General features: G+C 34.4%; 1 protein-coding gene and 3 pseudogenes across 4 annotated transcripts; 1 reads left to right on the top strand and 3 right to left on the bottom strand.

Annotated features, from left to right (window-relative positions):
• Positions 1-965: 965 nt before the first annotated feature.
• LOC120185965 lies at positions 966-3,207 on the top strand (annotated as a pseudogene).
• A 236-nt stretch (positions 3,208-3,443) lies between these two features.
• LOC120185949 lies at positions 3,444-4,272 on the bottom strand (annotated as a pseudogene).
• Positions 4,273-7,516: 3,244 nt separating this feature from the next.
• LOC120185950 lies at positions 7,517-9,106 on the bottom strand (annotated as a pseudogene).
• Positions 9,107-9,618: 512 nt separating this feature from the next.
• LOC120186007 (serine/arginine-rich splicing factor SR34A-like) lies at positions 9,619-13,776 on the bottom strand. Of its 4 annotated transcripts, none has more exons than XM_039190077.1 (13): positions 13,548-13,776; positions 12,885-12,971; positions 12,598-12,720; positions 12,147-12,221; positions 11,967-12,072; positions 11,824-11,868; positions 11,682-11,739; positions 11,193-11,242; positions 11,032-11,088; positions 10,437-10,513; positions 10,275-10,346; positions 10,137-10,173; positions 9,619-9,968 (listed from the first exon to the last, which is right to left on the bottom strand). In XM_039190077.1, the coding sequence occupies exons 5-13, from the start codon at positions 12,057-12,059 to the stop codon at positions 9,948-9,950; spliced, it is 510 nt and encodes a 169-aa protein (XP_039046008.1). In that variant the 5' UTR covers positions 12,060-12,072; positions 12,147-12,221; positions 12,598-12,720; positions 12,885-12,971; positions 13,548-13,776; the 3' UTR covers positions 9,619-9,947. The 4 variants fall into 4 exon arrangements, with proteins under 4 accessions (XP_039046008.1, XP_039046007.1, XP_039046006.1 ...); XM_039190076.1 differs by lacking the exon at positions 12,885-12,971 and adding an exon at positions 13,031-13,261; XM_039190075.1 differs by lacking the exon at positions 12,885-12,971.
• Positions 13,777-13,874: the final 98 nt, after the last annotated feature.

Here is a 13,874-nt window from a genome sequence, read left to right on the forward strand (position 1 = left end):
AAATTTAAGAAAATTGCATTATTATCCTCAGATCGGGTCGATTTTTTTCACCTTCCACCTGATCTCACCCCTTAAAAAATCCAATGTAACTATAGACACGACATTACTTGCAAAATATAGTAATCGTATAATTAAGGGGCTTGTGGGTCATAGTTTGTTTTCACATCATAGTGTGAAATATGTTTTGATATTCTATATTATTGAATTTTGTTTTATCGTAAGAATGATTCTTGAACTTTTATTTATAAATTATTTACGCTTTGAAATGGTTTAGGAAAATTTTAAATTTTTGCCAATTTTTATAATAGATCGCTCTAATGATCCTAATATGATATTTCGGATCGAATTACCCGCATTCATACGAGGGGTTACATTTAGTAAACAATTTAACCTATTTATTGTCTACCCCTAATTTTGCTCAATAATATAATGCATACAAATAATAAGGTTGTCTTAACAATGGTATTATTGTACTATGAATTATATAATTATTTTTCTCCATTTTTTAGAGTAATGGGGTTAATCGTAAAAGCAAATTATTTGACAACTTCTATAGTGGAATATGATCAAACGCGGACATTAACCGAAATTAAAAAGAGAGTAAATTATGCAGATAATTTTCTACGTTTTCAGTTTGATCGACTTTAGTTACCGATTTTAAAATTAAAAGGGAACGGTCCCTAACATTATTGACCGATTTGATTTTAATCCCTAACATTATCGATGCGTTCGATTTTAGTTTCTCAATCGTTAACTCTCATTCGAATTTTAGTCCTTCAATCATATTAGAAACTTAAAGAAAAAGGACAAACAAAAGGGGTTAATGGACATTAATTGATGAGTGACTAAAATCGAATAAATCGATAATATTAGGGATCATTCCCCTTAATTTTTAAATTGGTGACCAAAGTCAAGCAAACAAAAAAAATAAGGACTATCTGCATTGTTTACCCAAACAATAAAACAAGTACTAATAATTTTCTATATATCCATTGAAAGGCAAAAGTAAAGCAAACTATGGGCCATGGAACCTCTTCAGCAAACACTTGATCAAAATCTTTCGTATCCAAATCCTAATTCCCTCTGAATCTTCTCGTAATTCTTCACTTTTCCTACAACTTTTTGGACTTGCCGAAAGATCCCTTTTCTTTGGGTTTAATAAAAGCTAATCATGGATGTTATTTCACTGAATTCACTGCCCATCGGAATCCGATTCAGACCAACTGACGAGGAGTTGATCGATTGTTACTTGCGGTCCAAGATAAACGGAGAAAGGGTCAATGAGGTCGGAGTGATTCGTGAAATCGATGTCTGTAAATGCGAGCCTTGGGATTTGCCTGACTTGTCTGTTATAAAGAGTCGAGACCCGGAGTGGTTCTTCTTTTGCCCGCTCGACCGGAAGTATCCAAACGGAAGCAGGCTCAACCGGGCTACCGGTGCTGGTTACTGGAAGGCTACGGGTAAGGATCGAAAGATAAAGTCCGGGTCTAGCTTGATCGGCATGAAGAAAACTCTGGTGTTTACACCGGCCGGGCTCCCAAGGGAAAGCGCACCAATGGATTATGCACGAGTACCGTACTACCCTCGATGAGCTCGACGGCACCAAGCCCGGACAGGTTTTTCTTTTGACTTAAATATTGAGGTTTCAGTTTGATTCCAGTTGAGGGTTCGATCCTTTGTTAGTTTTGCTCATATTGTTTGACTTTTTGGTGTATTGTTCTGCAGAATCCTTTTGTAATTTGTCGTCTATTCAAGAAACAAGACGAGACCATCGAAGATATTAATGGCAACTTCGTTGATCCCGGCACATCGTCTCACACCGAAGATGTGCAATCTGAGTTTGATGTGCCGCGAGACAAGCCTGCGGGGGAAGTGAAAGCCGAAAAAGTTCCCAGTAGCAGTGAAACTTGTCTTGAAGGTTTAGATAACAAAATGATGTACCATTTAGGAGGTCAACTGGTAGAAATGGCACCTGCAGAGGTGAGAAAATGAAACTCGATTTGGATTTAGATTTAGATTTCGATCAGTTTTGGATTTTGCTGTCATAGCTTTTGCGCTTATGTTGTTTGATTTTCAGGTGGATGTACTTGGAGAAGCTTTGAATCACTTTTATGATCCAAGATGGAGCCTCTGGATTGGCAACTTTTCTCCGTTGCATTTGCAGATCAAAGGAGAGGGGGCTCCTTGGATGTTAGATCATGTCGGGAACGATTTTAGTGGGTGGAGTTTGAGTATGGCACAAATGAAAATGATGCCTATAGTTCCCACTTCAAAACCTCAGATGACTACTACAGCGGCGAGTGGGGCTGTCAAAAGAATTTGATTATCGAAAGAGAGACTCCCACCCCCCTGGCTTTTGGTATGGATGGTGGATCATATTGCGAATCCGATGCTGATGTGGTTCAAGTAACGGTGAGTAGTAGAACCACGCTCGTTACATTGTTTTATCTCACGTTCTTACTAGTACTGTTTTTTCCATCGCGTCTAGATTCATTGAAATGTCTCATAGTATTTTATTCTATACTCTTACAGCACGGGACTAGCAATGATGACAGAGGAGTTCCTCTAGAGGTTAAAGCAACTGCACATGATATTAAAGTTTCTTGTGATGGGGAATTCTATAATGTGCTAAATAGCAATGGCGAATCGAGCAATCACGTGAGCGCAACATGTAATATCGATACTGCACCTGTAGCTGGATCAAGATTCGATCTCGCACCCGTCGAAGTCAACGAAAATCGAGAACTCCATTACACAGGGGACTGCATCAAGAAGATTTAAACTTCAAGTCCATCCTCGCTTCGAAGAGAAGAAAGATGATTCGAAACCCATTGTTACAAAGGTGAGATATCTGTAAATCATGATAGTGTTAAGCCATTGCCGAATCCAGATAGTATATGAACATTAATGGGTTTGTCTTCTAGCAGGACGTAAAAGCTGTCGGCGACAATGTGCTCGTGGCACCATCATGATGGATGAAACGGAGGAAATATCCATTTTCGATTCTAGCAGAAAGAATGTTTCAAGGTTAAAGAGCAAGATTTCAGTTTGTGAAAAGGTTCTGAATCGATGGTTAAAGAGGTTTTCGGCTCGGCGGCAGCAGAAGTCATTTAACTATTATGTTTCGAGTTTTTGCTGTGATGTTGGTCTTGTTTATAGTTTTGGTTAGCACATTGAATGTTTTGTAATTTGATACCATCTGTATATTAAATTCTAGTTATTAAACTAATCATTCCTAATGTTTGGAGTGTGTGATCGATCGATTATGGTTTAGATCGAAAGTTTATTGAAGTGATGACAACGTAAAGATGAACGTAAAGACTCCTGTTCACTCGTCTATATTGCAATCGAGATAATTGTTAGCAAAATCCGGTAGAATCCGACCTAAGGCATGAGTTCGGGATTCGATTTTCCGACATGGCAGGAAAGGTACGAAGCCGAACCTATCGAGTCCTGACACGGCGTTGAGATCTCCAGTTTTTGACATGCTCCGAGGCATGGCAATGTGTCGTCCAACACTCACAAGGAGCAGCAGAATCACAAAATAACAGTAACACTGCATCAAACCGAAACAAAAATCATTAGAATGGAATCAAAATCCAGTGATCCAAACAATAAACAAGCTAATCCGCCAGTAACGTAAAAGATTGTTGCTTGGCATACCAGGTCACAATGTTTGTCATGAGGTGTAGAATCGAATGGAAATTGCAGACAAAGATGCCTTGAGTGTGGATAATCTCTGCAGGCCACCTAAAACAACTCAATAACAAAATTAAATTAACAAAAACTATAAGATCATTACTTATTGGTGGACAAGAAACAATACCCAGCGATCTAAATTAAACTAAATTTGAAGTTTTTGCTCCATTCCAATCAAGTTCAAAAAGTGTAAATTTCGTCAGCAAATATACTAGGGAAAATTTTGAATTTAAATAGAAAAATTGGAGAAAAAAAACCTGGCCACGCTCGGCGACCATGGAGAGTTCATCGCCGTCGTTGGCGGCGGAAAGCTTGGCAATGTCAATGGGATTGAAAGGGTTTAAAATCAAGGATAAAGCAATCTCAGTCTCCTCACACGCTTCATGTCGACCATCTTTTTCAAACAAAAAATGGATCTCAAAGGACTCTCACCCACTGGATCGTACTTGCTCTCTTCTCCTTCTCTCACGCGTCTGTTTCTTTAAGCTCGTATCTTTCTTCGCCGAGAAAGTACTGTCTCTACCTTCTCCGCCTTTGGTGTTCACCTTTGCTTGATTTTCGACGCCTTGCCATTGAATCCTTGTGTTGCTCACTGTCCGATTAAAATCCTCTGATTTCCTTCCTGATAGATGATTTTTTTTTGGAAACAATTTTTTTTTTTTTCTTTCTTGAAAATTGAATTTGAAAGACAACCGTTGGTTTGGCTTTCCCCCAAAATAAATAACCTCGGAATATATTCTGTTTTCAATCCCTCTATTTTTCAAATTTTCGAGCTTTAGTCCTATGTTTTCTAGCTCTAGAAATTTAATCTTTCACTTGTCGAATTAATCCTATGTTTTCTGGAAATGGGCTGGTTTGAGTCGTTCTCATCTTGCATGAAATGATGAATTTTGGCTGCTCACAATTTGCTAAACTGCTAAATCTCTTGTTGGAGTAATGATTTATGGGACTATAATATCAACAATCTGAACTTTGTAGGACTCATATTTCATCTGAATCACTGTCCATGATCCTACGCTCAAATTCCGAGTGATAGACAAGCTAATCTTCTGGGTGCATAGCACTTTGAATTCTCTTTCCCTATTGAGCTTTTGGCGTCTTTAAAGAAGTTTGATCACTTTAGAAAATAGTCCCTCCATCTTTAAAGTGCTTTTCTGATAATGGCTTAGTTTGTTTTGACTATGCAACTTCTTCAAACTCTTATGTTTGCGACTCGCAGATTACGCGTAAATATTCGTAGACGTTTGTTTTTCAAGACATAGTTTTCTAACGTCTTCGCGACCTTTCTTGGTGTAGACATGATTTTATGTCTTTAAAGGTCTTCAAATTTATGTCTTTAAAGGTCTTCAAACCTCTTCAAGAACAATGATAAATATGGTTATTTATTAAAATAATTTTAAAGAATTTAATAAGGTTAATATTTTAAAATAATTTATTATAAAATAATTTTATTTTAAAAAATTTATTATAAAAATTTTATTTAAAATAAATTATAAAATATGGATTGATTTATTTTAAAATAATTTATTTTAAATAATTTATAGTATGAATTGATTTATTTAAAATATGAATTGATTTTTTAATAATTTATTTAGTATGGAATGATTTATTTAAAATATGGATTGATTTATTATTGTGTTGTATGAATTGATATATTTTAAATAATTTTAGTATGGATTGATTTATTTATTTATTTTAAATAATTTATAGTATGAATTGATTTATTTTAAAATATGAATTGATTTATTTTAAATAATTTATTAGTATGGAATGATTTATTTAAAATATGGATTGATTTATTATTGCAGTTGTATGAATTGATATATTTAAATAATTTATAGTATGGATTGATTTATTTTAAAATATGGATTGATTTATTTTAAATAATTTATTAGTATGGATTGATTTATTTTAAAATATGGATTGATTTATTTTAAATATTTGATTAGTATGGATTGATTTATTTTAAAATATGGATTGATTTATTTTAAATAATTTATTAGTATGGATTTATTTATTTTAAATAATTTATTAGTATGGATTGATTTATTTTAAAATATTGATTTATTTTAAATAATTTATTATATGAATTGATTTATTTTAAATACTTTATTAGTATGGATTGATTTATTTTAAAATATGGATTGATTTATTATTGTTGTATAATTGATTTTTTAAATAATTTATTAGTATGTATTGATTTATTTTAAAATATATAATTTATTTTTAATAATTTATTAGTATGGATTGATTTATTTTAAAATATGGATTGATTTATTTTAAATAATTTATTAGTATAGATTGATTTATTTTAAAATATGGATTGATCTATTTTAAATAATTTATTATTGTAGTTGTATGAATTATTTAAATTTCAGTATTGTAAAACTAAAATTATTTAAATCTCAATATTGCAAAACTCTTTTAAATTTAAAAAATCAGTTTATTTATATTTCAATTTATTTTAGTAGTCTACAGACGTTAAAAAACAAACAATCTTCTTCTTGTAGACTGCAGACTTTTGATCCACTTCTTCTATTACAGATACCTACAAATGTGATCCGCAGACTGCAGACCTTTTACTTCTACAAAATTAAACACCTCCTGAATATATTTTGTCTGTATTACACATTCTTTTTACCGTACAAATCGATTATTAGTTGCAAAATTACTGCATCAAACAACATGTATCAAAATCTCGTGCCCTTGACTTTTTCAATAAAGGGTTGCCTGCAGCTTTCGTTACAAATAAATTATAGGTAGACATTTATAATAAAATTCACAATATAAAAAAATTGAATTATAGGATGAACATTCGGGGTATGCTTTCCTTCCGCCATTGATAGCATGTGTATTTATGTTAAATATTGAAGGTAAGGATGACAAACAGACGGTGCGGGTGCGGATACCCTTTCCCCCATCTCCACCTAATATTTTCGTATTACCACCTATCCACCACCCACGATGAGTAAATTTTTTAAATTCGCACCCGCCCACGCATGCACATTCTCAAATCTACACACACATACGTGGCACCTTATGATCACTGACAAAATGACACGTGACACTTTAAAAATATTTTTTAAAATATAAAACTCATTTCCCTTATTTTGACAAAAACTATACACCGGTGTAAGTATAAGTTATATATTTTGTCAAATATAGAGGAAATGAGTTTTTTAAAACAAAATTTTTTAAAAATATATTTTTATAAAAGGTTACGTGTCATTTTTCAGTGGTCAAAGGGTCCATGTCACTTTTTGTGACGAAGTGGGCGATTTCGTTAACCGCAAAAAATACCATGTATGAAATCAATAATTTTTAAAATATTATGCATGAAACTAAGAATTTGATATACGTTATTGTATGAATGGGCAATTAAACCCAATTCATAATGGTCTAAATTTATAAAATGAGTAATTAGTGGACGAGCGATATGGGGCAGGTAAGACATCGAACTCATCAATTACCCACTACTCACGACGGATATGACTTTGACATCCACGTCCGCCCACTACCCACTAAACTTATGCCCATCTCCGCCTTAATTAGAACGGATGCGGTGCAGAATTCACGAAATTATATTCATCTGTCATCCCTATACTGAAGCATTGTTTATAAATGGATACTATATTATTTATCCATATTAAAAAAATTATAACTTATAAATTTGAATTGATTTATTTTTAAATATAACCAAGATTATATGATCATTATATGTCAATATTGACAACAAAGAGACTTAAAATTATAGAATCTCAAGTTTGAAAACTATAGAACATCATCGTCAAGCAGATAAAAAGTTTAGCATGTTATCTCACACATCGGTGGAACATTGAGTTCCTCTACTTGAACTGATAAACGGACTCGACGGTGCAGCTCTAGGCCCAAACCCAACAACCGACGCACAGTTAACGTTAAACCGATATCGGCCGGAAACCCCAAGTCCCGACTTTACTGGAGTTTTCTGATGACTTTGAGCTCAAAACCATTTCCCCGCACTCCGATCTCGTCCCACTTCGTAACCGAACCCCGTGCCACCGGGAAACCATTTCCCTGCAAAACCGCAGTCAACAAGTTGCTCTCTTCGTTTTTGGTAAAACGGAGGAATAGGTGTATCCACAGTTATCTGCTGGCCTTGATACAAAGCGTAAGCTTGCAAGTCGTCGTAGTAAACGCCGACTCTCTTGTTGGGGTTGTTGGAGAGGAAGGTGAGTTGATGGACGAGTTGAGGAGCGAAGGGAGAGTGAGGTTGAGTTGGTAGATGTCGGCTTGTGTGAGGGAGAAGTGGGGTTTGGAAGGGTGCAGGGTTAGCCAGACGAGGAAGATGAAGGTTAAAACGATGGTGAGAATTGAAGAGAAAATGAAGAACATTTCTTGTAGAACTTGCTGATGGTGCAGCTTTGTTTTTCGGCGCAGTTTTTGGAGTTTTTGAGAAAACCCGAGACATTTGCAAGAAGCTGAATAGACGAGGAAGGAGAGTTTTTTTACGAAATGGTGGTGGCCGATGGGCTTAATAAAGGGAGAAAGGCAGAAATTATTTTATGGTCTAATGTTGATAATTCAATATTTTTATTTAATTTAGGATAAACTATGCATTTAGTACCTAAACTATCAGTTTTCATCCGTTTATACCTAAACTTTCAAAATTTTCAAAATCATAACTAATTTTTAGTTATTGTTTCATTTTAGTATAATGCCGTTAAAACTTAACATGTTTAGTACCTGAACTATCAGTTTTAATCCATTTTAGTATCTAAATTTTCATTTTTTAAATTATACCTAATGTTTAGTTATTGTTTCATTTTAGTACCATTTTGTTAAAAACTTAATGTGCTTAGTACCTAAACTATCAATTTTAGTCCGTTTTAGTAATTAAACTTTCATTTTTTTTCAAAACTTAACATTAAATTTTGAACGGGAGTTCTAAAATGAAACAAAAACTAAACTTTAGCAATGGTTTTAAAAAAGTTAAAAGTTTAGGTACTAATAGATCAAAACTGATAATTTAGGTACTACACATAATTTACCCTTTAATTTATCATGATTTGATCGCATACCTCGCCTAAATGGAAATTTCTTTTTTAAGTTACAACTATATAGAGAATAAAAGATATTAGAAATTATCAAATTGTGTGAAAATGATAGTTTTATCTAACCAACTCGATGTGTTTAAAGCTTAATAAAAATCACAAATAATGGGTCCCAAGAGCCTCCATTAGGACACAGAACCCCACCATATTAAATCATGAATATGCATGTCATGATACAATTTCAAAGCCCGTCCCAGGATTCATGGAAACATGAAGAATCTGTAAACTGACTTTTGCAATGATTTTGTGGGCGTCTTTATGTAGCCGCTAAGAAATGGGCGTAAACAATTCTTTAAAACATTCACCCTCTCCATCCTATGGGTTTAGGGTAGTTGAGACTTGTAGGTTTTTTTTCCTAATTGTGTGATAGTTCGAAATTTATAATTATTAGATATTATATTTTGAAAATAATATTATGATGAAAATAATAATTATTATTAAAAGTTTTATTTGATTGTACGATTAAATATCTCTTAATAAAATTTATGAATTAATCAAGTCTGGGTAGGTTGCTTGGACGCTTGAAATTAGAGGAAAATAAAAGGTTTAACTTTTCCAGTTCTCGTTGAGCCCTTTAATTAATCAAATATAAAGCTGGCTGACACATAACTGCTGACCCCACAAGTAATCATTTTGATTCTTTCTAATTTTCCCTAATTTTGCTACTTAGACTCCTTTTAGTAACAATGTGTTATCTACCATCAATTGGTTTAGAAGAATGTGGGTTAAATTTACAAATACTATTTTGATAAACAAATACTATATTATTAAATTACAGGCCTTTCTAATATTTTGCATGTAATAAGTAACAAATGCAAGGACCAAATTAAAAAAGAAAAACCACCCATCCAACATGCATAATTTGATAACCAAGATAAAACCAACAAAGGATATGTCAAAGAGTGTCATAGATCAAGCTAGCTTGTCCACTAGTGTTCAAATATAGTATCAAAATGAAACAAAAGGAAACCTAGTTCATCCATTAGCGTTCAGAGATAGTTGCTTCGCCTCCAATAAACACCGCCACACCTAGCTAAACTTGCCCACATGGACCGTATCCGGTTATACTGTGCTAAGACGTTCAACAAAATTTACCCTAAAACTCCATTAAGCTGCAAGCAATACCGGACTTATGTTTTTAATGCGGTATGAATATCAATGCCTCACCGATCGGGCCTGAAAGTAGAATCAGCCACATGTATAAGATTCACTTCAAACTTGCCATTTGAGGGGGAGGGGGGAAGGTCTTGTTTCAATTTCATGATTCTTTTAAATGGAATGTGAGATTCAAATACGTGACGGGTCACTACTCGCATTGAATATCAGAAACCGGAATTAGCCTACCTTGTCAGGTGATACTGATATTGACCTTGATCTTTCTCTGAATGAATAGAAGTAAAGAAGTTTCATAAATCATATGGAAAACAACAAAACTGAATAGCAAAGCAAAGAAACTGACAGCACGTTTTGACACCCAGTTACCTGGGTGACTTGACAGGAGAGGCAGATCTGGATTTAACAGGTGATTTGGACGGACATCTTTCCTGTGATTTACTGCATACAGGAAAGAAAATGTTTGGAGTTCTGGAGTGCATCTGAAGGAGAAAGGTTAAGTACTGAAAGAGAATAGTATAGGGTTAATACCTCCGGTCTCTTCTAACGCTGCGGCTTCTACTTCTACTCCCACTACTACTGGAAGGGCTGCTCTCGTATTTCTTCACCTGTCCATACAAATGATAAATACCAAATACTTAAAATGGAGGTCAATTTGAAAATTCTAAATTCTACACAAGACAAAGGAATATATATATATATTTCAATGCATGATGCTCCATGTATCCATAAATAAAAGTAGGGTCACAGTGCAAGAAACCCTTTGCAATTTTAACCACTGAAAATTCTCAGAAAGTGTGAGAATAGAATGATAGAGGGAAGGTCAGACCATATCTATTATCTATTCATGTGTTTACTTAGCTAAAGGTTAGTCGCAGGCATGCTTGTGTTTACTTGGGTAAATGTTAGTCGCAGATGTGAGAACACGCACATAGTAGAATTACGATTTTGCATACTAAAACAAATCAATGGCTCCATGTATTCCACATCAATAATGGAATAGACCTTGTTCATAAAATTTTACGCAAGTAACATTTCAGCCTATTACGAAGGGGAATGAGGATATAGCAAAACCATTCAATGATACGGAAAATAGTAAGAATAGAAGAATGCATAGCAAGGTTACCCGAACGTAAGCTCTAGCCCAAGGATTTCTAAACTCGGTATCATCAAGTTTACGAATCTGCATGATGTTAAAAACATGTCACTTGAATTACAATTTACAAGCATTGAAGTAGCATAAATTCATGGCAAGGAGGTATGAAATTTTCTTTCTAAAAAACTTGCAGCATATTTCATGTCATCATAATTGGTAAAATCAACAATACCAAAAGTACCTGAACAAGAGAGAGAAATAATAATAAGTATAAACTCATTCAAAAACATGAAGGCCTAAAAACTAAGCCAATCCAGTTGAAAAATCAAGATGAGACGATAACTATTTCAGATTTCAATCGATTTCAACATAAAGGAAAAGCTCATAAAACAATCAGAACTAGAAGATAAGTACAAGCATATTAAAGAGAAGTAGCAGAAACAATGGATCTTATAATTACAAACATTACCAGTTTGAACATCCAAAACATACATTTAAGCATGTCCCACATAAGATGATAAGAATATCAAATAGCAACATTCAAGATCTAACAGAGTTGGAACAAGTTACAATGCAAGATGTCAGCATCAAATAAGGAAAGAGAGAGAGAGAGGGCATACAGGGGGATAAGGTAAACAATGAACCGTATAAGCTTATCAATACATCTCCTTAAATCATACCATCACTGTCACGTGAAATTTCTGCAAAACACACATCACCAGCTTTTAGCATGTGATCCTGAAAAGAGGATATGGATAGGTAAGAGTTACAGCTTAATTAAAAATCCCTACACTTGTTTCAAGTTATACAAGTTCTCTAAACCTTCAAATCTTGCCAGGAAGCAGAAGAAGGGAGCCCGCGGACTAACTGCAGGGAAACAAATGTATACATTTGAACCATTTGTTACTGCAAATAGAAACTAAATAAGAAATAACAGAGTGACACAGTTTAACAGTTAGGCAGACCTCGAAATTCAGAGTGACGTGATACACCAAACTTAGCTGCACCACCACCATACCCACCACGACGATCACTTGAGGATTGTCCTCTACCACCATGTGCAAGCTCAACCTACATCAATCACAGACAAAAGCCAAATAAGGAGGGAACGAGATGTACACATGAAAACATGTGCCGTTCATTACCCTCAAACGACAACCATCAAAGTTATAACCATCTCGACCTCTGATTGCATCTTCAGCATCTCGGGGATCCTCAAACTACAACACACACAATTTAATAAAAAAATTTCACTTTTTTCATTTTGCATCCTAGATAAAACATGTGATAAGAAATGTGCCTCAACAAACAAAAACATGGAGGGCGATGTGGAATCTTCAACTCAATATCCAAAATACGACCATACTGAATAAGAAAAACATATATTAGAAAACAGAAACAGATATCAACCAAAGGCAAAGAGATTCTTCAAACACATTAATGATGTGGTTCATATAAAGTCCGGATTACATGCTCAAAATCAAGCACAACCACAAGATACATACATTACTTATGTGATGAAAACTAGCTGAGGAAATGTTATATTTATTCTTTCATAGAAGAAAATACATTGGCAAATATCAAATTCACCAGCACCTTGTAGAAAAGATCTTCAACCTCCCATTCTCTTATATCTGAGGGTAGGTTGCCAACATAGATTGTGCGAGAGAAGCGGCTGCTCATTTCCACTACCGGAAAGCAAATAATATAATAATTTCACTGCATGCACAAATAATAGAATCAAATTAACAGAGAAACCAAGTTCCATTCCCTATGTACGAAACAATGCAACAAATATCCACCCAGATATCTAATTATCATCAGCATCCATTCTGATGATAATGATAAAAAAAATTATTGCATAAAAGAACAATGAAGCAAACCAAGTCAGCAATTTCTCCGAATTGTGAGCAGTGTCCCACAAGCTCCATTTTGCTCCAACATTCGAAAGTTAAATCTGTCTTGTCATCCTCCCATGATGAGAAAAATAAAATAAACTTATTGCAAAGCCAAAAATCATGAAACAAACCAAGTCAAAATTCCTCAAAATTGTCATCCACAAGCTCTACTGCTCATTTGCTCCAAAATTCGAAACTTTAACTTAGTCTACTCATCCTCTCAATAACATTTTTTCCAGATCTTCAGAAGGGAGCAACAATGTCCGATCATTAAAAAACAAAAAAGCACACAAATTTCCTACTCCCTTTCTCTACCCCCTATGTACCATTCCAAAATTATTGTCTGTCCAAGCGCTTGTCATCTATCATAAACAAAGCATGCGTGTCACCAGATGAGATTCTCAGACACGTTATTGATTATTTCATTTTCCCTTAATCATCTCTCTTATTAAGCCACAATGAAAAATAATAACAAACCCTAAAAATACATTAAAAATTCCCATATTTCTTCCCTTCTTTAATCTAATCTCCAATTACCTGCGATTACTTTTAAGAGAATATGACAATCAGAAAACCAAAAGAACCTACAATTTAAAACACTATATATCAATTATACATGAAAGCGATGAAAAGGTAACGACAATGTACCGAAGAACTGCGAGCTAGGGAAAAGTGAAGTGGAGTTGATGAGAATCAATCAGAAAGTGTTGGCCCTAAGCATAGTAAAACTGGAGCTTGACGAAGCCTCGTGGTCGAGCCTTCCTGCTCAAATCTAACTTAGCTTAACCTTCAACTAGCTAGTAGCTAGGGTTCGCTTATCCTCGTCTTTGCTCAAATCTGAATTCAAAAATCCGCGAACCTATTGGGTTTACCTGAAGACTATTCACACTTGATTTTAAGTTGGGCAGCCTTGAAGCGGATCGGGCCAAACATCGCCCGAATTTATTACTAATCGTGTGTTTAACAACCTATTGA

The sequence above is a fragment of the Hibiscus syriacus genome, unplaced genomic scaffold (genome assembly GCF_006381635.1).
Source record: "Hibiscus syriacus cultivar Baekdansim isolate YM2019G1 unplaced genomic scaffold, ASM638163v2 tig00113156_pilon, whole genome shotgun sequence".
Taxonomy (NCBI): domain Eukaryota; kingdom Viridiplantae; phylum Streptophyta; class Magnoliopsida; order Malvales; family Malvaceae; genus Hibiscus; species Hibiscus syriacus.

Coding starts and splice junctions, on each gene's coding strand:
- LOC120186007 (XM_039190075.1), bottom strand. CDS start 12,059: ATGGTGGTAGAGGACAATCCTCAAGTGATCGTCGTGGTGGGTATGGTG. Junction 10,514..11,031: donor GGGCTAGAGCTTACGTTCGG/GTAACCTTGCTA, acceptor TTGTATGGACAG/GTGAAGAAATACGAGAGCAG. Junction 10,174..10,274: donor TCTCCTGTCAAGTCACCCAG/GTAACTGGGTGT, acceptor CTATTCATTCAG/AGAAAGATCAAGGTCAATAT.